Below are 26,486 nucleotides of genomic sequence, written 5' to 3'. Positions count from 1 at the left end.
GCAGCCGGGATTGGAGCGGGGGCGGGCCGCGCACGGAGCCGAGGGGGAGCGGGCGAGGGAGGCGCGCGCTTGCGCGTGCGCGGGTGTGCGCGCCCCGGGCCCCCGCCCCCCACCCCCGCCGCCTGCGGTCTCCGCCCCCCTCGAGCTGGTGTGTGGAGCCGGAGTCGGCGGCGGGTGGCGGCGCCTGGAACCTGGAGACCGACCCCCCCCCCGCGCCCCGACTCAACCCGGGCCCGGAATGTACTGACTCTCCCCCCTCTCTGCTCTCCTCCCCTCTCCGCCCCCCTGCAGGAGGGAGGCGCCCCCGAGTCTCCCCTCCCGCGAGAGGGGCCGCGCGGGCCGGGCCGGGCGGAACAGTGGCGGCGGCGGCCGCGGGAGCCGAGCCTGCAGCGAGGGACCGGCTGAGGCGCGCGGGAGGGAAGGAGGCGAGGGCTCCGCGGCGCCGCCGCTGCCGCCGCCGCTGCCGCCGCTCGCGGGGCAGAGATGGCGGCGGAGCGGGGAGCCCGGCGACTCCTCAGCACCTCCTCCTTCTGGCTCTGCTGCCTGCTGCTGCTTGGGCGTCCGGCGCCCACCGCGGCCGCCAGGAGCGGCTCCCCGCCGCAGTCCCCAGGTAAGCGGGGGTGCGGGCCCCGGAGGCGCGGGGTGGGGGCGGGGGCGCGGCACCCGCACCGCACCGGTGGCTGCGGTGTTTTTGTTTAGGATCCTGGAGGAAACGTGCAGGAACTTCTCTGCCTCGGCTCGGGTTGCCCAAGAGAAAGGGGGTAGCGCGGGGTGGAGAGTGAAGTAGGCGGGCGAGGGTGCCGCCGGGGGAGGGGCGGCCGCGGGGGCGCGTCGGGGGCTCCCGGGTCTAGTTCTGCGCTTTGTACCCGGAGGCAGGTTCACCCCTCGCCTCCCTCCCCTCCCCCAGGCTCATCCCACTTGTAAGAGTGGGACATTCTTGTGCTCACACAAGCACCAGTAGAGGCCACTACACACCTCATTAAATAAACAATCGCACGGCCAATTCATTAATTTTCAGGAAAGGAAGGGGGAGGGGGTGCTAGAACTCCGCATTCCCTGGCTAGGGATTTCCCTGCTGAGGTCCCAGGAAAGCGCTGGCAGATCTCGAGGGACACCTCGTGCGGGGATGGTAGCCCCGAGGCTGCGGAAGAGAGAGGGTGTCTGAGGGGCACAATTGCCCCCTCACAACCGCTAGTGTTGACTTAATGATGAGGGCGCCTTGGAGAACCGCTCCAACTGATTTTATCTGTTAGTGTTTCCGTTATGAAATGTTGCTTCTTTCCTGGGGATTACAACTCTATTTACAGCCTGGTAACTGCTCTTAACCTAGGGAATTGTCTGAGCATCGGATTTTAAGTACTTTATGTTTCCGAGTGGCAATGTATATATTTAGCCCGAAAAGCCCTTTTCAGGTGTTATTTTTAAATATCATAGATTATTGAAATTACCTGTGTCCCTGTTTAAGGAGGCCAATGAACAGACGCCAAGCCTGCCTGTTAGAAGACGTTACAGGGTAGTTGAGCGGGACACATTCAGCAGTTGAAGGGCAAATTAGCATGTAATCTGGCTAAATTGTTTGACCAAGGTGGTGTATTGTAAAACTTGACAAAACTCTCACCTACTAGTATGAGATCTGAAATTTTTGCACTTGAACGTCATCTGATCAGGCACAGTGGCAGCTTTTAACCCCCAGGCTTTACTTGTTTTTCGGATTCATACTGAATAATACTTAAAATCACACTGCAAATGTAACTTGACTGATAAACTTTCTTTTGATTTTCTTGCAGAGTGTTATTAGCTCAAAAGAAAAGCTTTAAACCTGAATACCAGTGGGCTTTATCTAAACAGCGATAAATAAATAATAGCGTTTTAGTATCAAACCTGCACTTGGCACATTCAGCCTGTACCTGGGTTAGAATACACATTTTGGGCCTGAAATGTAGGATTACTGATCCACCCTTTCTATTTTTGTGGATGGGCAAGAGAAATGTAACTATTTTGGAAGAAGGATTCCTCCTCACTCTTAATTTTATATGTAGTTCCTATTATGTTTGTTTTAGGTAATTGGTGGAGGTTCTTTAGAATTTTGTCAGTAATTCTGTAAGTAAATAAAATGCCAGTAATTTTATTAGGTTAATAAAAGTCATGTAAGCAGTCTCTTAGAAGTGGTTGAAACATGTATTTCAACACTGATTCAATTGAAGGCTTTTATTTTGTGACGGTGGGGTGCAGACATTGCTTAAATGTGTGTCCGGCCCTCATGGAACTTCCAGTCTGGTGAGTCGGTAGAAAAGATAGCCGTTAAACTACCAATTATGTAATTAAGCACTAGAAAGAAGAAGAATGGGTTTTGAGAAAGGGTATACTGCTAGGACCCAATCTAGTCTGGGTGTCGGAAAAGTGAGATCTGAAGGGGGAGGCGGGCTGGAGGTGGGGAGGCTCACAGCTAGTTAGTGGTATAAGTAGGGATTAGAGCACATATCTGATTCCTGGTTCAGAGTACTTTGCATATGCCATCCTGCTTTATTTCTCATTTCTGCAATAAGAAGGGGCCGGTCAGTTCTGTCATAAGCTGCAGGGAGATGGAGGGAACTGAGAACTGAGTAAGTGGCAACTGAAACAAGGGGTCGGTAGATTCTGTGTCGTTTGTCAGTGGTTTTAATTTTTTATTTTTGTGGACGGGTAGACTCAAACCTTTCTGTGGGGGATTACAGTGAGTAGGTGGTAGGGTGATGGAGGTATTTGGTAGAAAAGGGAGAAAAATAAGGTGTGGGACAGTGGGATAAATGTAGTGGTTTTCCAGTTTAGGGTAGACTTTGAGGAGGACAAAGGAGGGAGATGAACTAGTGATGGAAAATGGTTGGCTGTAGAGGGTTGGAAGTGATTAGGCACACTGGCTGGTTTTAGGAAGGAAGGAGGGGAAGATTTCTGAGAAAATGAGTAGGGACCTCGGGAAAGAAGTCAGGACAGAGCAGCCTGCCTGTGCTGTGCAAGGCTTCTCTAATCAGAGTGAGGGCTAAGGAATGGTGATGGGGTAGAAATGAGATGCAAGAATGGGAAAAGTAGGGAAGTCAGTGTTGAGGGGTCAGCTGAAATCAGTTTGAATTTAAAGTAGACCAGATGGCACCTGGGTGGCTCAGTTGGTTAAGCTACTGCCTTCTATTCAGGTCATGATTGTGGAGTCCCAGGGTCAAGTCCTGCATCAGGCTCCCTAACGTTACCCCTCTCATGCTCTCTCTCCCTCATTCTCTCTCTCAAATAAATATATAAATAAAATCTTAAAAAAAAAAAAAAAAAAGTAGACCAGATGAGCTATTTCCAGTTTCTTCAGCAACTTTCTATATGCCAAGAGCAGAATTAGTGAAGTTTTAATCTTGTGTTGGTTTTTTTAATGAGTTACATGAAATATGTAGAAACCTTTTAAAAAACTTTACTAGAGTAATTGAATATTCTGTTCCTTGGTCAGAATGCAAAAAAGTGTTGGGGAAATGTTGTAATGATGGTGAGGCTAACCTTATTCTAGTCTTCAGGCGTGTACCGTAGCTAGGTGTACTGTAGCTACATTTCTCCTTTACGGGAACAATCCCCTTGTCAACATCCCACATGGATGACACTTTCTGTCTGAATCATTGACTTGATGTGATTTGTTACCTCACAGGGTGGTCTGTTCCCGTTTTGAATAACTTTTGCCAGTAAACACCGCTTTATGCTGCACTTTTAACTTTAATTTTCAACCTTCCCACTCTTCTTGATTTTTTCCCCCTTTTCTCACCTTTTTGGGCATCACTCTGTTAATTCATCTTTTGTGATCAGTTCATTGTTTGTTATTCAGGCTTTTCTTTCACTCCCTTATTAAATGTTGGCATCAAAGATGATCTCCTGTCTTGTCTTTATTGCTACCTGTAAGCTAATGACTCTCCTAGTCCACTCTTCTTTATGTGCCATTCAGTAGCTTCTCTGAATAGGCACCTTATGTTACACAAGAACAAAGGTAAACTCATTTTTGCTCCCCTTCCCTCCTCCTTCACTCATCCCCTTTCTGTAGACAATAACAAACCAATTCCTGGCCCTGGGCTCTCACATTTTTGAATGATTGCATAGACTTGTCTTCCTGCATTACCTATTTTGGGCATCTCTGTGCGCCATTCACCCAAGTTGAGATCTAGAAGTCATCCTGGATTCTCCCCTTTCTCTCATTCTTATAGCCCATACTTCTATTTGATTTTTACCGCCTAGATATTTCTTGAATCTGAAACTTTTCATCATCATCCCCACCTAGACTAACAATAGTAGCTTTGTAATTCATCTCTATCTCTGCTCTTACCCTCCAGACATCTGTCTTCCCGCAGGAATGAGTTTTCCGATGTCCTTTTCTGAGTATGCCATACATCTACTTAAAATATCTTTTTTTTTTTTTTTAAGATTTTATTTATTTATTTGACAGAGAGAGATCACAAGTAGGCAGAGGCAGGCAGAGAAAGAGAAGGAAGCAGGCTCCCTGCCGAGCAGGAGCCTGATGTGGGGCTCGATCTCCAGGACCCTGGGATCACGACCTGAGCCGAAGGCAGAGGCTTTAACCCACTGAGCCACCCAGGTGCCCCTCTACTTAAAATATCTTATTAGTGTTCCACAGCTTGAGTGTCAGAGTCCTTGGCATGAGGATCGTGAGGCCTTTTGTGTTCTTTACCACTGGCCTCTCCCACCCTGAATTTGAAGCCTCATCTCTTGGCACCTCTAATGTGTGTACCTGGTGTTCCACCGCTTTGGGTTCGTTGCAGAGCTTCCTGTCCCCATGCCTCTGACATGCTGTCCTTCCTCCTCTTCCTCCTCCTCCTGCTGCTGCTGCTTCTCCACCCCTTTCCCTCCCCCTCTCCTTTTTCTTCTTCTTCTTTGTCCTTTCTTCCTGTTAATTCCACTTCTCACCTTGTCTACTGAGATTCCTGTTCATCGTTCAGTGAGTTTTTCTCTGCTATTCCCCTGCCCAAAGAGAGTTAGAGTTGTTATTAGCTGTGTTCTCATCGCTTTCCAAGTACTTCTAACTTTCCAAGTCTCGCGTCACTTACTTTCTTGACTCCTCAACTTGTCTGGACCTCTTGAAGATTGGGACTTTTCTTATTTACCTTTTGTGTACCTAGTGTATCAGAAGCATCTGGAACAGAGTGGATAACTGGTAAAATGCTGATTGAATGTTGAATTGCCTTTGTTTTTACCCTTTAGGGCCACATATATGCACAAGTCTGATTTCTTTGTGTGATGGCCTTTCACACGTTTAATGACAACATTTGTGTATGTGCAAGTATGCCACTTTCCCTTCCTTATCTAAGTGAATTAACCTTTGTTCCTTCAGCCACTCTTCACATTACTTACTTTTCTGACCCTTTGTGAACTTGGCCATCCTCGCCTGGATATGCTGTAGTTTTAATGTTTATTAGTTTTGTCACCTTTGTAAAGATGAGTGATTTTACTGAGTCTTCTGTAGACAGAGACTGATACCCTGCTCTGCTTGCCTAACAGGATGAGGTATAAAAGAATTTGTAGATTTCCAGGCACAATGTTCAAAGGACATAAGAAATGTGGCTATTCTTACTTAGCACACTGTATGAAAATTAGTATGTGATGTAGGATAGTGAAAAAAGACCTAGGATATGTGGCAGAGGATTTGGGATATCACTCATGGTCCATACCTCCTCTTGTATCTGTTGAGGGCCGTAGGTAACCTTGCTTACCTAAATGGATTATCAGCAAAATGAAATATAAAACTGCTTATAAGCTGTAAAGTGCTATATCTTTGTGGGATGGTTTTATTATTTCTTTTTGAACCTTTAAAAAATACTATAATTCTATTAAATTTTTTGGAAGTGTAGATTTTTTTCCTGTTGGCTTAATTTGATCATTGTTGGTTTATGAGTTTTCTCTACACTAATAAATGTTGGGATAACAGTAATCTCATTATATATGGTGCTCTAGGCCCTATTTAATAGTCATTTCCCCGGGGTGCTTGGGTGGCTCAGCCATTAAGCATCTGCCTTCACCTCAGGTCAAGATCCCAGGGTCCTGGGATCGAGCCCCACATCAGCCCCACATCAGGCTCCCTGCTCAGCGGGAAGCCTGCTTCTCCTTCTCCCACTCCCCCTGCTTGTGTTCCCTCACTCACTGTCTCTCTCTCTCTCTCTCTGTCAAGTAAATAAATAAAATCTTAAAATAATAGTCATTTCCCAAACACTTTATTAATGACTTCTGCGTGATTGGGAGGTATTTACCATGTCGTTGGTAGGGTTTTTGGCTTCTAGGTAAAATTGTATGACTAATAGGAGAACAGAAGATATGACCATAGATAAGATCATGTTGACCAGATAGCTACCTGAGGTAACGAAAAGTCTAATGTTGATGATTTTACACAATTGACTTTGTCATGGAACATAAGCCAGTGAAAGATATTAAAATATAACCCAAATTTTGGATTCATTAAAATGAAAAGAGTTTTTTGATTAAGAAATTTGGAAATAGAGACTAAAGTCATTTAGACCCACTGGTGTAATTTTGTCATATTTCTTTCTAATCTCTGTTAGTATGACACATCAGTGTTACATTGTAATCATAATGTATGTACGACTTTAAATGTAGATGCTCTGTCTTAACATTATGCCAGCTTTTGGTTGCTATATTATCTTTAAATTATTTTTAAAATTTATTTTAAAATATGTAAATATATGTTTGAAGTAAAACGACATGGAAGTAAAGTATCACTTCTACCAACAAATACCTTTTTTACCCATAAATAACCACTTTCAGTATTTTTTCTCCTGCATTTACGGATGTATGTATTTTTTACATATAAAGAGGTACATACTATTTATTGCTTTTCAACTTGATCTTTTTTTTTAAACAGTGTGTTGGAGATCTTTCCAGGATGTATAGACTTTTCTATAACCATTATTGAAAATGTCTGTATAATACTGCAGTGAATGAACATGGGATTAATAGCGACAAATTAGAGTAGTATTTATTGAACATTCACTGAACTCCAGGCAATGTGCCAACCTCTTCTGCATGCATTAATTCTTTCACCTTGTGAGGGAGATGGTAACATCTCCCCATTCTACAGATGAGGTAACTGAGTCTCACTTATTAAGTGACCAAAGGTCCCACAGCTCTCCTGTGGAGAAATTGTCATTTGAATCCAGGTCTTTTCAGCTCCAAAGCTTATGCTCTTTATTTTACTGTATGCTGCTTCTAATTATTTATTTTCCTGTTATGGATGGATACTGAAGTTGTTTTTGGTATTTTGCTATCATAAAAAATGCTATCATGAACATCTTTCTGCATATGGTGTTTCCCTTCTATTTTTTGGATCCCCACATAGGGAATTACTGGTGAAAGATCATTTTTGTGTGCATATGAGGGTCAAGTATCCATTTATTATAGACGAGTAATGATACCATTAAGAGTAATACCATTTGCTAGTACTTCTACAACTTTTTCAAGGTATATTCACCTTTAATTGTGAACTTTGAATACTTCAGTCCATTATTTTAAAATGCAGGTCCTTAGCTTCTCTGCTTCGTCTGTTAACTGCAGGGGTTATTACCTAATTAATAGGTAATCTCAAAGGTCCCTTCTCCCTCCCAGTTTCTATAACTCTGAAGTCTATAAACTTGAGCCGTGGCTATCTAAATGGCCTCGGTTCAGTTCTTGTGTTTGAACACTGCTCTTTTCTGTTCTTGGATGCAAGAATTAACCTTTTGTCATTCTCTGGAGCTCCAGTTATGGCACATCTTCTTTTTCTGACATGAAGCTGGACGTGATTAGGGAAATCATTTAAGTTGCTTGTAAACAGGATTGTGTATGATTTTGTATAAAAATAACTTTATGGCCGATTTCAAGAAATAAAGATTTAAGTGTTGCGAAATCGTGAGATTTTAAGTTGCAGGGTTCCTGGAAATAGTAGATGCTTACTCTCAGGCTTTGTGAGTGATATACGTAAATTGCCCAGGTTATAGATGCTGGAATGAGCAGGTTGTGATTCCTTCTTTTGATACCCTCATGTAAAGGAGAGAGAGAGAGAGAGGTAGTAGTTATATATGTTTAACTTTATGGAAATCAGTGCTTGAATTCTCCTTGAAAGGAGTTAGCATTTGAGCAGTCTGAAAGTCAAATGTGTGGTTTTTTTTTTTTGGTTTTCCTCTTAAAAAGAACCATGAAAATACCTTCTTTAAAATGGTTTCATAGCAAGAATTTTTTTTAATAGTGAGAATTTTTAAATTTAATTTTCCAGTCAGTTTATCTATAGCCAAAACTAAAAATTTAGGTAATTTTGGCTAGTTGCAAATATTTTATCGATGGTTAATTGTGCACAAAGCTATAAACTTGGAGATACTAAGATGAATTGGACATAGTTTCTATCCTTAGGATGCCTTGGTCTAATAGCGGAGGTAAGACATCCCCACAGGTAATAGATAACTTGATTTGGAGGGAGAAACGGTCATTACTGCCATAGGTGGAAAAACAGATTCTGGAATCACTGCGTTCCTGTTAATCGAGTAATAGTTCTGCTTTCTTTCATAATTTTGGTTCATAGCTTTTGAGTATTCCTACCTTAGTTTTACCGAGTCAGTAGACTAGCAGTCTCAGAGGAAGTTATTTTTCATTTCTTCTAAGTGAAATGGTTACTGGAATGTTTGAATATATGAGAATTCTAATAATGGCGTCATCTGAGGGTGCAGCTACTTCCATGTCTGTGGGAAATGTGGAGCTTGATTATACTGGTTTTCAGAATTTATTATTGGTCAGTAATAGCCAGTAAAACTTGGTGATGAGTCCTGAGCAGAGTGAATTTTTAACATGATACTACATGGAAACTGGATACAGAATATTGTTTTTCAGCTGTAGAGGAAGTTAAAAAAAAAAAAAAATCACCTGGGGGCGTTTTCGTGGCTCAGTCAGGTAAGCATCTGCCTTTGCTCAGGTTGTGATTCCAGGGTCCAGAGATCAAGCCTTGCATTGGGCTTCCTGCTTATCCAGGAGCCTGCTTCTCCCTCTCCCTCTGCCCCTCTTCCTGCTCATTCACGCTCTTTCAACACTCTCTCTTTCTCTCAAATAAATAAATAAAATATTAAAAAAAAAACAACTAGACTTATTTTGTTATATAAGGTCTAGTTAAGATGATAACATTATAATTTATAAATTTAGGGACAGAATCACAAATGATGTTCTATTGATAACGTTTTATTCATAGCATAACTTTTAATGCAGCAACTAAAATTTAAGGTTTTTTTGTTAATTCTTCAAAACATTTGAAATTTGAGGTGGCTTTTTCTAAACTATGTGTAGTATTAATATCTAAGGGACTGTTACACTTTATGGCAATAACCCCCTTATTAATAGCCACCTCACCTACATAGAATTCACCCATATGCACCCTTACCTCTAGAATACAACTGAAGACTAGGGAATGAGAGAAATTAGTTTTCAAAGTCCGTGCACCAAAGTAAGTTTCTCGGAGTCCCAAAGGTTCTGTTTAGAGCCTATTTCTCTTTAATTCATGTAGATTTCTAACAGATTGTACTATCTGATTTCTAAGCCCGTTGCTGATCAAAAGTGGGTAGAGGCTATCTTGGGAATGCCCCCTAACAACAGCAAGTTGTGACCTTTGTAAGGAAGGAGATTTAAAATAAACATAAGAATGCACAGATCTTCCCTTAAACAGAAAGAATTGTCTCAGCCATGTTGAAGAAAGTTTCTTTCCCTCTCCGTCACTGCTAATGGATTTTGCCTGCCCTTTGCCCTTTCTTTGCCCGTTATACTATAGATACAGTTGCTGTTTGGGAGATCTGTCCAACCTTCCAAATATCTGGAGTCTCATCTCACCTCAAAATAGTATGGGACAGGTTGACACCTGAGGTGGAGAACAGGAAATGTGAATAGGAAGAGAGGTGAGGTGGCAGGACATGAAAATGAAAACAGTATAAAACTTCGCAAACAATATGTAAAATAAAAAGTGAAATCATACATTTCAACCTTCTCCCCAGGGATAATTACTTTTAATACCTATGGACTTCTTTCTTTTTTCCTTTCTTTCTTTTAAAGATTTTATTTAATTATTTGAGAGTTGGGGACGGGCAGTGGGAGAGGGACAAGCAGACTCCCAGGTGAGCAGGGAGCCTGACAACACAGGGCTCTATCTGAGCACTCTGGGATCATGACCTGAGCTGAAGGCAGACACTTAACCAACTGAGTCACCCAGGTGCCTTGGAATTTCTGTTTTATATGTACAGTTAAATATTTTAAACATATAATACATATATAACAACTAATGCATATATAAACTGACAGTTGTGTTATACTGTGCGTACTGTCTTCCAGCTTGTTTTAAAGACATCTTTCCATGTGAGTACATACAAATTTATCACAGCTATTTTGATAGCCGAATGGTATTTTATAGACATATAATACTTAATTTAACCAGTTCCAATTTGATGCTCCTAATTTTTTTTATTGCAGACATATGCAGTCAACCCATTTTTACAAATATCTTTGTGTACATGTTCAAATATACTATAGAATGAGTTTGTAGATGTAGAATTGTAGGGTAAAAGAGCATGTGTATTAAAATATTTGATAGTTATTTGCAGATTGTTCTCCAAAAGGCTGATTTACTCCTTTCAACAGCGAGTGAGAGAGTGCCTGTTTCCCCACACATTTGCCAAATAGTAGTTACTTTCAGACTTCTTAGTCTTGACAGTTTGATAGACAAAAAAAGCGTATCTCTTTGAATTTTATATTTTAAAATTGTTAATGGAGTTGAGCATCTTTTCAGATTTTTTTTTTTAAAGGATTTTTATTTATTTATTTGACAGAGAGAGATCACAAGTAGACAGAGAGGCAGGCAGAGAGAGAGAGAGAGAGGGAAGCAGGCTTCCTGCTGAGCAGAGAGCCCGACGCGGGACTCGATCCCAGGACCCTGAGATCATGACCTGAGCCGAAGGCAGCGGCTTAACCCACTGAGCCACCCAGGCGCCCTTTTCAGATTTTTATTGATGGTTTGTTTCTGAGAATTGTCTGTTCAGGTCTTTTGTTCATATTCTTATATTCATTCTTGAGTCTTAGGTTCATTTATAAATATAAATTAAACAATACATAATTAAGAATAGGAACAATTTAAAATTTTATAATTTTCAAAACTCTCATTGTTTGCAGTTTTTAACTTAATGAGAAGCGAACTGAGTAGTCAAGTCAGTCTGCTTATCTGACTTCTGCTAACCACTGCTCGTGTTCACTTGATACGGATTCATAAGCTTTCAAGCTGTTCTATTTTATTCACAGATTTGATTGAAAAATAGGAATTGAAACAGGTCCAATACCTCTTTTAAGACAGGGTGAGAAACTTCGGTTTAGAGTAAGTTCAGTTAATCAAATACTTGAATGCCAGTTTGGCTCAAGGTACTGAAGTGGTTTCAAGTGGAAAATGGATTAAGAATGTAGCAGAAGAAACAAGTTCAAGGGACAGGATATTATTTCCATTCTGGACACCTTGATTCTGAGATGCTAGCAGAACATCTCTGTAAAGGCATCGCAGAATTAGGCTCAGGTGAGAAGTCTGACTAGCTGTCTTGGCTAGAAATATAGGTTCAGGAATTATCTGGATAGATGTTCGTCATGAGGATAGATCATATCACTAAGGAAAAAGGAAACAGAGGGCAAAGACTGGAGCATACACCCATAGTAGGGTGTCCAAAGGAAGGGAAATATTACCTTGTCTACAGAAGAAAAGTACCTAGAGTCAACATAATAAAGCTCACTCCACTTATGGATATCTTATTCATAAATCTCTATATGAATAAATGGGATAGTGCCAAAGTAAGACTGATTCTTTTCCCTTACCCCACGTGCATGGTGTGGCCCTAGGTTAGAGTGCTAGAGAAGGAAAGGGGAAGCTTACAAGGACAGTTCTGAACAACTTTAAGTTAAAAAAAAACACACACACGCATATTCATTTACCATCCTTTTGGACTGAGGTGCGAGATGAATGAGTAGGTATGTGTCCATGCTTAGAGCCTGGTTTATCTGAATCACTCATTAAATGTAAACCATTGTTATTGTTTTTTGTATTTTATAAACGACGAAGAGCCTCGCTAAAAATATATGAAAGTTAACTTGTGCTTATATAATTTGTTTTATATTTTTACTTGATGGGTGTGTATAATTAGATTGTTAAATGAGAGCGCATATGTTGAGGACGATGAAGATTTTAGTTTTGAGCAGTTGGTTAAATTTCTTAGAGGAGGTAGGACTTGACCTGGTTTTGAAGGCACGCAGAGGCTTTTTAGATGGGTCGGGGTTTTTTTGACAAGAAGGTTGAAGTGAAGAGCAATAAGAGTTGAGGCACAGTAAAGGCAAAATCTATTGAAATGTTCTTGATCAGTGACCCATTTCTTGAAAGGTTCATTTTTTTATTCTGAAATTTATCACTTGTTATGAAGTGGAGGGTGATTATTAGATGATGAAGTCATAGGCCAGATCATCTTTTAAAGATTGCAGTGCTGAAAAAGAAGCTGAAGACGGTGCTTGTTGCAATTTTTAATGCCTGAAAATTAACCTTATCATTCCATGTCTGCTTCTTAAGACTTTATTTTCTGCAAGATGTTGTGGGCATCTTTTATGAAACATTGATTTCTCTTGAGTTCATTCAAAGTCACAGAAAGAAGCTTTGGAATAATGGGTCTTATGAAGTTCTGAGGAGTTAATTTTTGCCACTTTTTGAAGAAATCTTTGCTTTTTAAAAAAATTTTGTGGCAGTTTTGCGGAAGAGTGAATGTCTTTCTTCAGAGTAGCTGTAGTCAAGTAGAGGTTTTTGCAGCTTCAGAATCAGTCGTTAAAATTTGTGGGAGGACATATCAGATAACTTGTGCTACTAACACAATTGTGCTGCTAACTTGGTAGTTCCATTTTGTTCACACTGAAGTTTTAAAATTTGCCTCTGCATATGCATATTAATAACTTGACCTTGACATAAAATTCCTGTGTTACAGTCTTTTTCTTTCAGAACTCAGCGGATAGTTTTCCCTGTATCCCCCACATTCAATATTGTACATAGTAATAATATCTACTACATCTTTTTAATTTTTAAATCTGTATAATTGTAGAATTTTTTTATTATTATTATTTTTTAGTGTTGTGGACTTTGAGATACATAATTTTCACCAGGGTGTGACAAGGTGGGAGTTTATTAATTGATGTTTTTTTCCAACCTGGTGCAGTGGAGCTGCATTTTAGTTAGGCATTAGATTAAAGTCAGCAAATAATATGAAAACCGCATACCATCATATTTCCCTTCAACATACGTTAGGAAAGTCCCACATTGGACTTTTGATAAGCACTGAATGAAGGGGAGCACTTGCATTTATATTGTTCAGAAACATTTTTTTAAAACTCTGGAATTGTGGTATGATGAGATGGTCATACTAAGGCACACCAGAGCTGAGCTCAACTGGGAGAACAAGTTCATGTCTCAGATTGCGTGCTCATTCTGAATGGCAGGGAGAAGAGCTTGTTCTACCTAAATTGTTTCACATTTTCTCCTCGTATATGGTTGAATTCTTCTAATTAAAATGTCTGTATGATGTGACTTCTCTGTTTAGTGAGTCTTTTTGTTTTGAATGTACACGTCTCTGTTAGGGTAGGACAATTTTCTTTTATTTCTTTATTACCTATACTCTGTTTTCTTTTCTTGGATTTCCAGAGATACTTGCTCTCTTGTCTCTTTCCTCTGTGACGCTCTGTTTCTCCTTTTTTTGTGCATACAGATTGAGAATTTTATTTTTCTGGTGAATGGACTCATCATTATCTCTAGTCATGCTATTTACCTTAAATCTACTTTTTCTGATACTAATATAGCTCTATCTGCTGACCTTTGGTTTGTGTTTGTTTCCATCCTTTTATTTTCAGCCTTTTATAATTTATATTTATGTTGCTTATGTAGCTTATTGTTGGGTTCTCTTTTTTATTTATTCTGACAACTTTTGTCCTTTTATTAGAATGTTCAGTCTATTTATATTTAATGATATATTAATGATATATTCAGCTGTTATATATTGGCTTTAAATCTTCCGTTTTATTATTTACTATTTGTTTTGCCTACTCTGTGTTCTCCTTTCTCTCCTTTCTTGCCTTCTTTTGATTATTTTCAATTGTGCAGTTTTTCCTGTCTTTTAGCTTACCAAGTGTATATTCTTTTGCTATTCATTTAATGGTTCCTAAATTCATCTTTGACTTCTTTTACTTTTTATTGGACAATGCAGAACTTTTAGAATACCTTAATTCTATTTGTCCTTCTCCTCTGGTTTTTATTATTCTCGTTAATGTATTTTAGTTCTCTTTATACTTAAGATTTATAAGATATTATTATTTTATAAGTCATTCATTTAAATTTACACATATATTTACTTTCTTAGTGCTTTTCATTTTCTTCTGCATCTCTGAGCTTCTCTCTGGGATCATTTCTTAGGCCTGGAGAATATCCTTTAGTATTTAGTTAGGAGTTAGGTCTGTTGAGGTGAATTCACTCATATTTTATCGGTTTGAAAACATCTTTATTTCACCTTCAATTTTTTTGGCAGGGGATGAGAGGCACTGGGTGTAGAATTCCAGTGTATAGGATTCCGCCCTTTAAATATGCTATTCCATTGTGTGCTGTGCTCCCATCATTTCTAATGAGAAGTCAGCTGTAGTCTTAATTTCCTCTTTTTTAGATAATGTGCTTCTCTCCCTCCTTCCCTCTTTGATCACTTTTAAGATTTGCTCTTTCTCTGTGGTTTTCAGAAATGTGACTGTGATGTGCTTAGTTGTGTTTCTTTGTATTTATCCTGCTTGTTGAGCTTCTTGTATCTGTGGGATGATCACTGTTGTCCGTTCTGAAAAGTTCTTGGGCATTATCTCTTCAAATATTTCTTCTTTCCCATTGGAGAAGTTCACTTAGGTCTTTGAATCCTCATCACACTGATGGGATTAGAGGGACTATGAGTTTCTGTAGCTTTTCTGCCCTGTTTGGGTTGTTAGGTTAAGAGCAACAGTCTCTTGTGACTTTGTACATTTTAAACATTCAGGACTCTTTTTATTGATTTTATTATATTATTAGTTATAGAATTTCCATTCCATTTTCTCCCATAGTATCTAAGTTCCTGCTGAAATTCTCCATCTTGTGTCTTTATTCTTTTGATCCATTCTGTCATAAATGTTTCCATGAAGGTTTGCTTTTATGTCCTATTTCTCCTGATTGGGGAGTTGCTTTGTCTTTTTATGTACCTGTTTGTGATTGAGGGCCAGGAATTATGTATGAAAAGTTATAGAAGTAGTCTGAATGATGCTCTTTTCTTCCAGAAAAGATTTACCATTGCTTCTTTTCTGGTAATGGGGTTATACTAGAGGCATAACAGTCTCTATTCACTTTTACCCATTCAGGGATGGATTTGAGATGATTTAAAATTGGGCTTCAGACCCTATGAGTTGAAACGCTTTAGGTTTACCTTTACTTCGTGGATGTAGCCCTTTGAGGTCCTGATCCACAGCTTAAGGGGTTCACCCACCCTCCTCCTTGGCAGGCCCTCATTTCATTTTTGTCCCCTCAGGGCCTGAGTTTATCAGAAGCTAAGCTCATCTTCTCAGGCTCTCCAGCAGTAGTGGCTTTGAGTCTGCAGACAGCTATAGACAAGAAGCCCCTTCAAATACCAGATCTTCTCTTTGGATTTTCTCATGTTCCTGGTATTGGTCCCTTAATTCCTCATCACTTTGGTTGCCTTCACACAGATATTTTGTATTTGGTCTAGTTCTTTTTTTCAGTTGTTCCAGTGGAAGATTTGGTCCGAACCACCTAATCTGTCCTGGGAACTGAACTCTCACAATGCCCCTTTCATCTTTTCTCTTATTTGTGTTTTGTGAGAAATATTCAAGATTGTCTGTTTCTTTTTTTATCATGTTCAGTCTCCAGTTTATTGCTCCATTGTATTTTTTTAAAATGATTTAGTTGTTTTGTTAAGTATTCTCTTAAATTTGGGGGGGGGGCAGATTTCTACAGTTGAGATTTCTCAGTTGGGAATTCTAATGATATCTCTCTCAGTGAGTGTTCCAGGGAAAAAATTTGCTCCAGTTAATAGAACAATCACTCCTTTAGCTTTTGGGTCTTTTCAAGTATCCATTGGAGCGTTATTGTGATGATGGGATGGTGTCTATATGTGCTCAGTATTGCTGGTAGAGATGGATTCTTTTGAACTCATATGGGTTTCTGTTCTAACGTTTCAGATCCAGATGAAAAAATGGAAAATTTTAGATTTGTAATAATTTTACATTGCTAGATCTTGGTTTGCTGGTTTTCAGAGATTAGAGGCAAAGAATAGTAGACAGCTATGAAACAGGGAGATTTACTGAGAAAGCATTTGTTTTCAATGCAGAAATAAAAAATTTTACAATTCAACGTTGGTGGTTCGTTGTGGAGTTAGCAGTAGTGCCTCTCCTCTTTTTGCCTCATCCCTAAACTTTACCCAGCACATTATCTGCAATGTGAATGCTTTGTTAGCCTTTTTTCTTGGAGGCTTTCTACTCCATTTATGGTTGGTACACTTCTGTGATTTTCTGTGGGCCACAGATTTTTTCCCAGATGTTTTGTTCTTTAAAAAAAAATTATTCCTTTGGTTATTTCAGTGGACATTGGAGTGGAATGTCAGGTGGGGATTGGTTACATTTAAGAGCTTAGTTTTGCCATCTTGAATTGACGATCTATGCTGTGTATTATTTTGTCTTTTTCACTTGGCTTAGTTTGGTGTCTGACCCAATTAAAAAAAAAGAATAGTTTTATTATTTTCTTTTTACTTTTATGTACATATAGGTTATTATTATGCAATTCCTGAAGGACTCTAATAGACTAACTCTTATCTGATAGGAATTTTTTTGATAGACTTTTATATTGCCCAATTTTGCAGGTGCTGACTTTGTTCCCAGGACTGTGCCAGGTTTTGGGATTATAGACATGGGCAGGTGTCTTAATCTTACATACCTATTCTTGAGGCAGAGATACCTTTTTCTGAGGGAGAGAGACTTTTTTTGGGCGGGGGGGAGAATGAATGAACCAATGTTTATTTAAAATTTTGATTTTTTTTTTAACCCCTTAGTTACATTGTTGAATATAATGAATATTTATAAAGATGCTGATAATAATTTTTATGTATATAGGAAGTGTTCTGGTAAAATCTTATTTACAATTCCAGCTTTGTTACCTGTTTTATATATATATATATATATATATATATAGAGAGAGAGAGAGAGAGAGAGAGAGAGAGTAAATTTCAGTTTATTCTGTGGCCAGGTGATCAAAAAGCAAGGTCTTATGTTATATATGTGATTGAGTTTACTCATTTGTTACACATATATGGGAAATAGGATGGCATGGCTTTTTTTTTTTTTCTTTAAATAAGGAATCTAATTCAGAATTCAGTAAGGTAGGACATGAAGCAGAGAAAAGTAGAAGCATGATATATTCATTATGCAACTTTTTAGGGAAAAAATTAGGAATTCGCTTTAGCCTTAAATCTAGAGTTTGCTAGTCTGGAAACCATGCTTTGGAAGTAGTTTGATAGATTGGATATAGAAGGAATTAGGAAAAGCAGGCAGTTGGGGCCAAAAGGTGGACTGGAAAAGAAAATGGCTAGCTTTGTTGTGCTGTTCCAAGAAGAATAATGTTCGTTCCGTTGTAGATATAAAATACGTTGTAAGGCGAGTTGGCTGTCTTCTTTTTACATCCAACAAGAATAGTACAATTTGGTCTTCCTGACTAATGCTTTGTCATGATATGAGTTAATTTTCTTTATATGTTGTTCATATTAGGTTAAATACATTTATTTACATTTTATTTATGTAATCTTAGAAACTTGATATGACAAAGTACACTTGCTGGTCAGATTTTCAGTTTTTAATGCAGTAGCTTTCACGCTTGTACAAATGTTGGAACATCTGAAAGTAGGGGAATGCTTTGTGAGATATTGTAAACTATTAATACCTTTAATTACATTAAGCAAATGAAATATAATTTTATAAGTTGTAAATAGGACTTATATGAATGCAGTCCATCTCAGTAGCTCAGTTCAGGGAACATTTAGTGAACATTTGTTGTGTACCATAACAGAGGATAATTTCATGATGAAAATGAATCATGGAAGAGGTAGAAGAAAAGAGAAATGAGGATCCCCCTCTCCCCAAACATCATTGAGTTACAGTGTCTTTTAAGATTAGTTTGAGATCGTCACAGGGGCTGGTTGTTGCTTCAGCTAATGGTGGCTGACAGAGTGATTCTTAAAGTGTAGTCCTACTTTCAGGGCATCATTATCTACTGAGATAAAATTTGTGGTTTAAGACCAGGGAAATCTGCATTTTAAGAAGCATCTGAGTGGTTTCTTATTCACAAACCTTGAGAAGTATTTTCTAAATTTGACTGAGGAAAAGCTCAGAATATTGCTTCTGAATTTAAAAGTAATAGAACCTTAAGATGAACTTTCTCTCCAAGGAAAAACACAATGCATATGATGGGGTAGTTGCTATTTATTTTCATTTGTGTTTAAGAAATGCCTTTTTATAGATAGGAGCATTTGGAATATTGAAAAAGAATTCCATTTCTCAGGAAGTCTTTTAGTTGTTTTTCCATGGAAATAATCACATTATATTTAATGACTTTTAATGGTTTTTCAACTACAAAATATCATTAGAATTTGGTTCCATTAACATAATATCTGGAAGATTGAGAATTATAATCATTTTTTTTTTGAGAGGGGTGGGGGTAAAAGAGAGTGAGAATCTTAAACAGACTCCTAGCTAAGCACAGAGCCTGATGCAGGCTTGATCTGATGACCCTGAAATCATGACATGAGTCGAAATCAAGAGTTAGATGCTTAACTGACTGAGCCACCCAGGCGTCTCCAAATTGTAATACATTTTTTTAAAGTTTTAGTTTTGCTTTATTGACTGCTTCAACTTTTGGTAGCAGGAACACAAATGAAAAGTTAAACTGGAAGTCTTAGGTATATAAACTTTAAAACATTCTTTTTCTAAAACAGTGAAATTCAGACTAATTAACTCAGTAAAGTTTTATCAGTACATGCCAAGCTCTATACTGGGGCCATGAGGATGATTAAAACTTAAACCCTGTCCTGGTTGAGTTCACACTATGTGGGAATACGATAGGAAAGGACTATATATGAACAGGTGATTTGTGCTTTGCTTAACTGTAAGGAATTTGAAACTCCAATAAAAGGTAATTAAATAGCCTAATCATTATAATACATGCAAGGAAAAAAAAAGTATGTTTATGTGTGTAGAGATGGTGATGGTCATGGTGGTGTTTCACACTTAGGCTGTTATAGTAATCTAGGTAGTGTACAAAGATAACTTGGGTTAGGATGATGGAGGTGGAGAAAAGTTTATGGAGTGGGAAGATATTTAGGTGATAAAATGGAATTTGGTGATGGGTTGTATATTGTGGTAAGAGATGTACCCAGGATGGTTCCTAAGGTTCTAAAGAACCTTAGGGGTTTTGTAGTGGTATGGATGGTGGTATTTTGGGAAAAAAAATTGGGGGGGGGGCAAAAAGAGCATGAGTTTAATTTTGGACTTAATGAATTTAATATGTGTTTGAGTTATCCAGGGGACTCTTGGTTCTAATCTGGAACCAAGCAGGAGATGTGGGTTATAGATTTGTGTCATCTGCTTAGAGTGTGGTTGAGTTGAGGGGATGGGCTGTTAGGCAGTGAAAGGAGTGGAGAAATAGGAAAACCAGGGGAGCGTTGTATCTTAGAAGTCAAAAAAGGAGTCTCAGTTTTGCTGGAAGAGGAGAAAACCTTTGCATTTAGCTATGCACCAGTCATTACTAAGAGCTTTAAGTAGAATTTGGAAGCAGTTTGAGGGATAAGTGGGAAGGGAGGAAGTGAAGATTATGGAAAGTTCCAGAAATTTAGCTGTGAAGGACAACTACATGTAGTGGTTGAGGTCTAATGAGAATGGAGTGTGTGTTTAGTGTGCAGGATTCTTGAACATATTTAAAGGGCAATGGAAGACTGTGGAGAGTAGTTTGAATATACAAGGAAAATGATGAAAAAAATCAATAGTGTAAGTTTCCTGGGGAATATGGGGTTTGTTCTGAGCACATGTAGAAAGATTTGGATTAGATCCAGAGAGGAGGAGTGATAAGGCCACTCTTTAACTGGAGGAAAGGAGCATGAGAATAGGTGAATATTCTTCCTAAGAGAGCAAGGCTTTCTGCTGTGCGTGAAAGAGGATTGGTAAGTAAGAACTAGTTTCCAGGAGAGTTGGAGAGTTAGTTGATCAGAGAGGTAGGCTTATCAATACTTTTAAAAGTATATAAGAATATACCAGACAGGAAGATTTAACAAGATTTTAAGTTTTGTGGGGATAGCATTGTTTTTTCTTTTCTTCTCTTTTTTTAAGATTTTTTGTTTATTTGACAGAGAGACTTCGGGAGAGAAACACAAGGAGGGGGAGTGGGAGAGAGAGAAGCAGGCTTCCCACCCAGCAGGGAGCCAGATGCTGGGCTTAATCTCAGGCGCCACCCCCCCCCCCCCCCCTTCTGGGTCACAAGCTCACAAGCCAAAGGCAGATGCTTAATGACTGAGCCACTCAGGTGTCCCTAGCTAGCATTGTTTTCTATGCCTTTCCCCCACCTCATCTGCTGGGGGTCCATCTTGGCATATAGTAGGTTCTCAGTAAATATTTATCCTAAACTAGAATCTTAAATGAAAAATGCATAAACAGTAACTACTCTTGACTGACAATGATAGAATTAATAAGTGAAAAAAGCCTCTTCCTATAACAGTGTTTAATACACCATTTCAACAAACTTCTCCCTGTAGCCTACTAAGCTTTTCTCTTTAATTAAGTACCTGATTTACACAACAGATTTTGCTCATTTGAGGACTCAATCCTTGTCTAAACAGATAAAGGTAACAGCTCAGGCATAGTTAAGATACATTGTAAATGCAATCCGAATTTCACCTCAGGGCAATTCACTTCAGACATCCATCTCTAAAAACCTGTTGTGTCTAAAAGTGGGGACTTTTATAACCAATTCCCAGTTATTCAGGGGCTAATTAACTGTTTTATTTGTCTCAAGATTAGGCAATCCCTTTGCTTCTAGCTCTCTTTTAACCTAGCCTTCTGTTTGGCCATTTTGTTACTCTAAACTCATGAGTAAGATAGGGAGAGGTAAAACAGAAAATGCAGATAAATTAATGGCTAAAATGAAGTGCTCTTTGGCTTGTTAGTTTTCCTTGTGCCTTATTTCTGTGGTTCATTGGAAGCTGTAATAAATGACTGTAATATTCAGTGTAATAAAATGGGTTTTCAATGTGTCAGGAAACCCTTATGTTATTTAGATTATAAAGACAGCTAACGGTTCCAGGCAGATATAATTATTTTCTTATGTTTGAAGCAGTACAGGCATATGGCCCTTTCTTGGGGGGAGTAGCCCTTTTCTCTATGTCACTTTCATACCACTCCCATTGTGACTGTCCCCTTTCTGTTAGTCTTTTCCATGGCCCCAGGCATCCTCAGCCTCCTTTTTCTTGTCACTGTTTATACTTACTGCTTTGCAAGCATGTGAAATGCTGGCATCTCGTGACCTGGGCAAGCTACAGCCAAGGTCAGGCAAGGTGACCAGGCCAGATGGAGGGATGCAAATTAGGATCACTAGACTATAGCCCTCTAGGTAATGACCATAAGTTTGACCTCTGTATCCGCAGGACCTAATACAACAATACTTGGCATGTAATTTCTCCAGAAATATTTATTGTTGAAGGAAGAACTTTAGAAATTATAGAGTCACAGGAGGAATCATTTATCTTTCTGCTTTTATAGGTGAGAAAAGTGAGGCTTAGATTCAATAGCAGTTATTTACATTCCTGTGACATGGCTAATTATACTTTAGGCCATACAGAGGGATAAGTGAATGTGATACACAGCCCCAGCCTTCTAGGAATCCCAAGTTAAGTAGAAAGTCAAGCAGCCATTTATCTTAGAGTTTTTTCGTTTTGGCGTCTTTCTTTCTTTTTTTTTTTTTTTGCTCATGAGAATGGTTTGTGATGGTGGTGGTGTTTTGTTTTGTTTTGTTTTTGGTGCCTGTATTTGCTGGCTACTGTTATGCCCAATGCAGAGTTTCTTAAGATATAGCTTTGCCGTAATGGAACTTGTCTAATGTAAGATGAGATAACATAAGAATCCATATTTCTCAAAGCAGTGTATGATTAAATATCAAATGAGTCGTCCACTTTTATATATGCCAACTTCATAAGATGAAAAAAAAAGCTAATGATCCATCATCAGGTTAATGGGCATCTTTAGTTACTCTTCTAGAAGTGGGAACAGATTTGAGTTGGGAGAACTCTGTATCTGGAAGTACCTATTGGTGAATATTGCCCACTTGATAGAGATGAGGGGAAGGTGTTTCTTAGTGTAACTGTCAGTCAGGAGAGAGCCAGCCGTCTGATGCCTTGTCAGCAGCTAAGGAATTCATTCAGCCCATTCAGGTAAGTTGAATAGTGCTGACCGTTGTAAAATTCTTTCATCCCCATGTATGTGCATTTGTGAGAACTCAGAGATCCTAGAATTTTTTTTTAACTGGAAGGGGACCTTTAAGATCCTCTTCCCTCTTCTCTGGTCCAGAGAGGTTGCATCACTTGATTAGGTCACACATTAACTTGAGTTGTAAGTGGTCCAGTGGCATGTCCTCTTGTTAAGTTGTAGCTTATTTTTCTGTTGAATTTCCTTTCTTGCTGTATTTAGCAAGACGTTCTCCAGGTATAAAATGAATATCTCGTATTTGCACAAATTTGGGGAAGAGTTGAGTGTGGGGAGGGAAATGGTGAAATGTTGCTTCCAGTAAATTTTGCAGAAGTATAGAGAACCAAGAGTACTGGTACAGTTCCTGCCTCCCTTTTGGCTGCTTTTGGTTTGTGATGGTTTGTTTGCCTGCAGATAGCCTTGGTGAATATTTTCCTTTTTATCAGTGGCAACATGGAGGTATGAATAGATCTTGTGACAGATCCAGATAAAAGAAGCTGTGAAGATAATGACACTTAGTTTATATTATTTACCCTCTTTAAAGGTATTTGTAACCTAGTTGAGAGCTACTGCTTCCAGAAGGTTTACAGTCAGATGAGGGGCTAAACAGCTAAAGAAGTTATGTAACAATTCTGTGTATTTTTGTGCCAAATGAATGCTCATTACAGTTTTCCTAGTGCCTAGAACAGCGCCCAGACACATAACTTACTATCAGTATGTATTGGTTGGATGGATAGACAGAGGCACTGACAGTAAACATAGGGGAGCTTCTGAGGGCTATGGCAGTTGGAAAAGGCCTGGGATATTGTGCAGCTTTGCAGCAAGGATAAGTAGTACTTCATTCAGTCTGATCTTGTGTTTCTAGCTTCTCCTGACCTTAGCACTTCCCTCTTACCTCTTCAGAACCTGAAGCAGTCCCTTCTTTTTGATAGCTGATTTTTTTCTTCAGAGACAAGGCTGACTTCTCTCACTTTTATTTTGCCACTGCATTGGCCACCTCCTTAAGTCTTTCTTTTCTTCTCAGGTCTGCTTATCTCCTAGGGTTTAGAAGGATCACGTCTTGGTTTCTAAGTCTGATTGTGTTTTCTTTGGTTCTAGTTCCTTGTTCCCCTGAAGAAGTGCCGTACTGTCTGGGAAAGATCTGAGTTATCAGAAAAAGTTCAGGAGCATCTTCTATGATTATTAAGAGGAAAATTTTGTAGGATAGGTGATATCTTATAATAACATAGTATTTTCTTTGAGCCACGTTTTCAGGCTGTCATAAAGAGATTTTAATTGGCTGCATTTTAAAAAACAAACTAGTTATGTTCTCCACCCTCCCCAGTTTTGGCAGTATAAAGGCCTGTTTCACCAAGAACACATAAACAAGTAAGTACAAGGAAGCTTGTGTGAATGAAGTTCTGCTGTATAGTGTAGCCACTTTCTCTGATTTAAGATGTAGCTCTTGGCAACTTCAAATAATTTGTGTTCTCTGAGGGAGAAGTCCAGTCTATTTAGCTGTATTTAAGGAAAGCTGATTATGATTCTCCAATGGGAAATAGACTCTCAGACCCATTTATTCTCTCAACATGCATTTATGGAGTAGCTACCGTGGGCAAGGCACTGTGCTAGGCAGCTTGGGAGATGGGAGAAAAGAGAGTTATCAGTCTGAGGAAGGGCTTATCATGTATAAAAATGATAATGCTATGTAGAAAGTCATGTATTCTGTGAAAGGGGTACAGAGAGCTCTGGGAGTTCTGAAGATGGAGAAGGTGCTTCCAGACGCAGTCACTCAGGGAGAACTTGGTGGGGGTAGTGGAATTTGAGATGGACCTTGAAGGCTGAGTACATGGTCCTGCATTGGCAGTTGGGGCAGGATGCTGCCCTGGCTGGGTAGAGAATGTGGACCTGCGGAGATGGGAAGGAAGAGAGGAAATGAAATGAGCAAACACATGTGAACAGGAAAGCATTGGTGATACAGACAACAGAAAGTAATGTGCTTTGAGGTGTAGCATATTAATGTGAAGTGGCATAAGATAGGGACGGAAAGTTGGGTACTTGATCTGTCAATTGAGTATATTAGAAATTGGAGGAGTGGGTTGAATGTGGGCTGTTGACCAAAAATTAGTGTTTTGTGGACCATTCATTGCTCTGTGGATTTTATGAGTTGAAATCTGTTGTAAGGATGATTGAAGAACAGCAGTGTAAGTGATTGGGCTAATCTCATTCTTCTCTTCTCTTCTCTTCTCACCTCACCTCACCTCACCTCACCGAGGGCTGTGGTAGATTGTGGCAGTGCTTCCTACCTTTCCGCTAAATAAGAAGTTCGGTACATAGTGAAAGGTTCTTACATGGTTTTAGGGACACTATGATGTAGGGTGTGCCCTAGGCAGCTGTTGGTTACACAGGTACAGTAGATGTCCTGTTTTCCTGCTGTGTTAAGATCTAGGTGGCTATATTTTTCTTGTGTCCTTCTGCAGATCTCTACCTCATGCCCAACTCATTAGCATTGTTTGGTGTTTCCAAGGTTCTGGGGACCTGAGGCAAGTTGGTTAACTTGTCTATGTCTCAGTTTTCTCATGTGGAAAGCACAACATACAGTAAGTCATTTAAACTGGGGTTCTGTACCTACTAAGTGACAAGCAGGAATTTGAACCCTAACCAGGCTATTAACCAGTTGGCTCTACTACAGGATCCTAAACAGTGTGGTTTTCTCTCCTAGATTGCTGGCTCTTTCCCTCTCTAATGTGTACTTATTCCCCTCCCCTTTGTTTAGTCAAACCTACTTCCCCTGTTCCAATGAGAAAGGAATGCAGATGTTTTTACTTATTTTTTATTGTAGTGCCCACACAATGTTACTTCAGTTTCAGTGTATGACATAGTGTGCTTAGACAACTCTGTGTTATTATGCTGCGCTTACCACAAGTGTAGCTACCATCTGTCACCAGATAACTATTACAGTACTGCTGACCGCATTCTTTGTTCTGTGTCTTTTATCTCCGTGATTTAATTCATTCAGTAACTGGAAGTCTGTGTCTCCCCCTTCACCCACTTTGCCCATCCCTCTACTCCCATGCCTATGTTCTATTTATGGGTCTGTTTCTGCTTTTTGTTTGTTTTGCTTCTTAAATTCCACAGAAGAGTGAAATCATATGGTATTTGTCCTTCTCTGCCTGACCTATCTCACTTAGCTTTATGCTGTCTAGAACCTTCCATGTTGTTGCAGATGGCAAGATCTCATTTTTTTATGGTTGAGTAATACACCATATACCATGTCTTCTTCCATATCTTGGCCATTGTAAATGATGCTGCAATAAACATAGGGGCGTATATCTTTTTGAATTAGTGTTTTTTTTTTCCTTTGGGTAAATACCCAGTCGTGGAATTACTGATTTGTATGGTATTTCCATTTTTAAGGAACCTCCATACTATTTTCATTCAGTGACTGCATCAATTTACATTCCCACCATCAGTGCGTGAACGTTCTTTTAACTCCACATCCTCACCAGTTCTTTTTTTTTCTTGTCTTTTTGAGACTAGCCTAGACATTCTGACAGGTGTAAGTGGTATCTCTACGTAGTTTTGATTGGCATAAGAAACTCTTTTAAAATTATTCAGAAGCACTTATGACAAAGAGAATGACGAAATAGATTTTGCTCTGTAGTCTTGTTATGAGTTATTTAATGCCCCAAAGCCTTTGCTCCAAAGAGCGGAAGTTATACTCGAAAATTTGGCGTGTATTATATGTTGTTCAGCCATACAGTAGGCCCATAATTGTAACTCTAGGAATACAAATGATGTATTAAAAATATCCTGAAGTTAGGGGCGCCTGGGTGGCTCAGTGGGTTAAGCCGCTGCCTTCGGCTCAGGTCATGATCCCAGGTCCTGGGTTCGAGCCC

The 26,486-nt window shown here is 39.3% G+C and overlaps 1 protein-coding gene across 3 annotated transcripts in view; it reads left to right on the top strand.

The window, feature by feature from the left end:
• The first annotated feature begins 483 nt into the window (after positions 1–483).
• LOC111153340 (neogenin 1) overlaps positions 484–26,486 on the top strand; it is a 238,894-nt gene continuing 212,891 nt past the window's right edge. For all 3 annotated transcript variants that reach the window (XM_022512319.1, XM_022512321.1, XM_022512320.1), the window contains exon 1: positions 484–610. In XM_022512319.1, the coding sequence (XP_022368027.1) occupies positions 484–610 (127 nt within the window). The remainder of the gene's footprint in view (positions 611–26,486) is intronic.

The sequence above is a fragment of the Enhydra lutris genome, unplaced genomic scaffold (assembly GCF_002288905.1).
Source record: "Enhydra lutris kenyoni isolate GAN:26980312 unplaced genomic scaffold, ASM228890v2 scaffoldscaffold31, whole genome shotgun sequence".
Lineage (NCBI taxonomy): Eukaryota > Metazoa > Chordata > Mammalia > Carnivora > Mustelidae > Enhydra > Enhydra lutris.
This window is presented reverse-complemented; position numbering and strand designations above follow the sequence as displayed.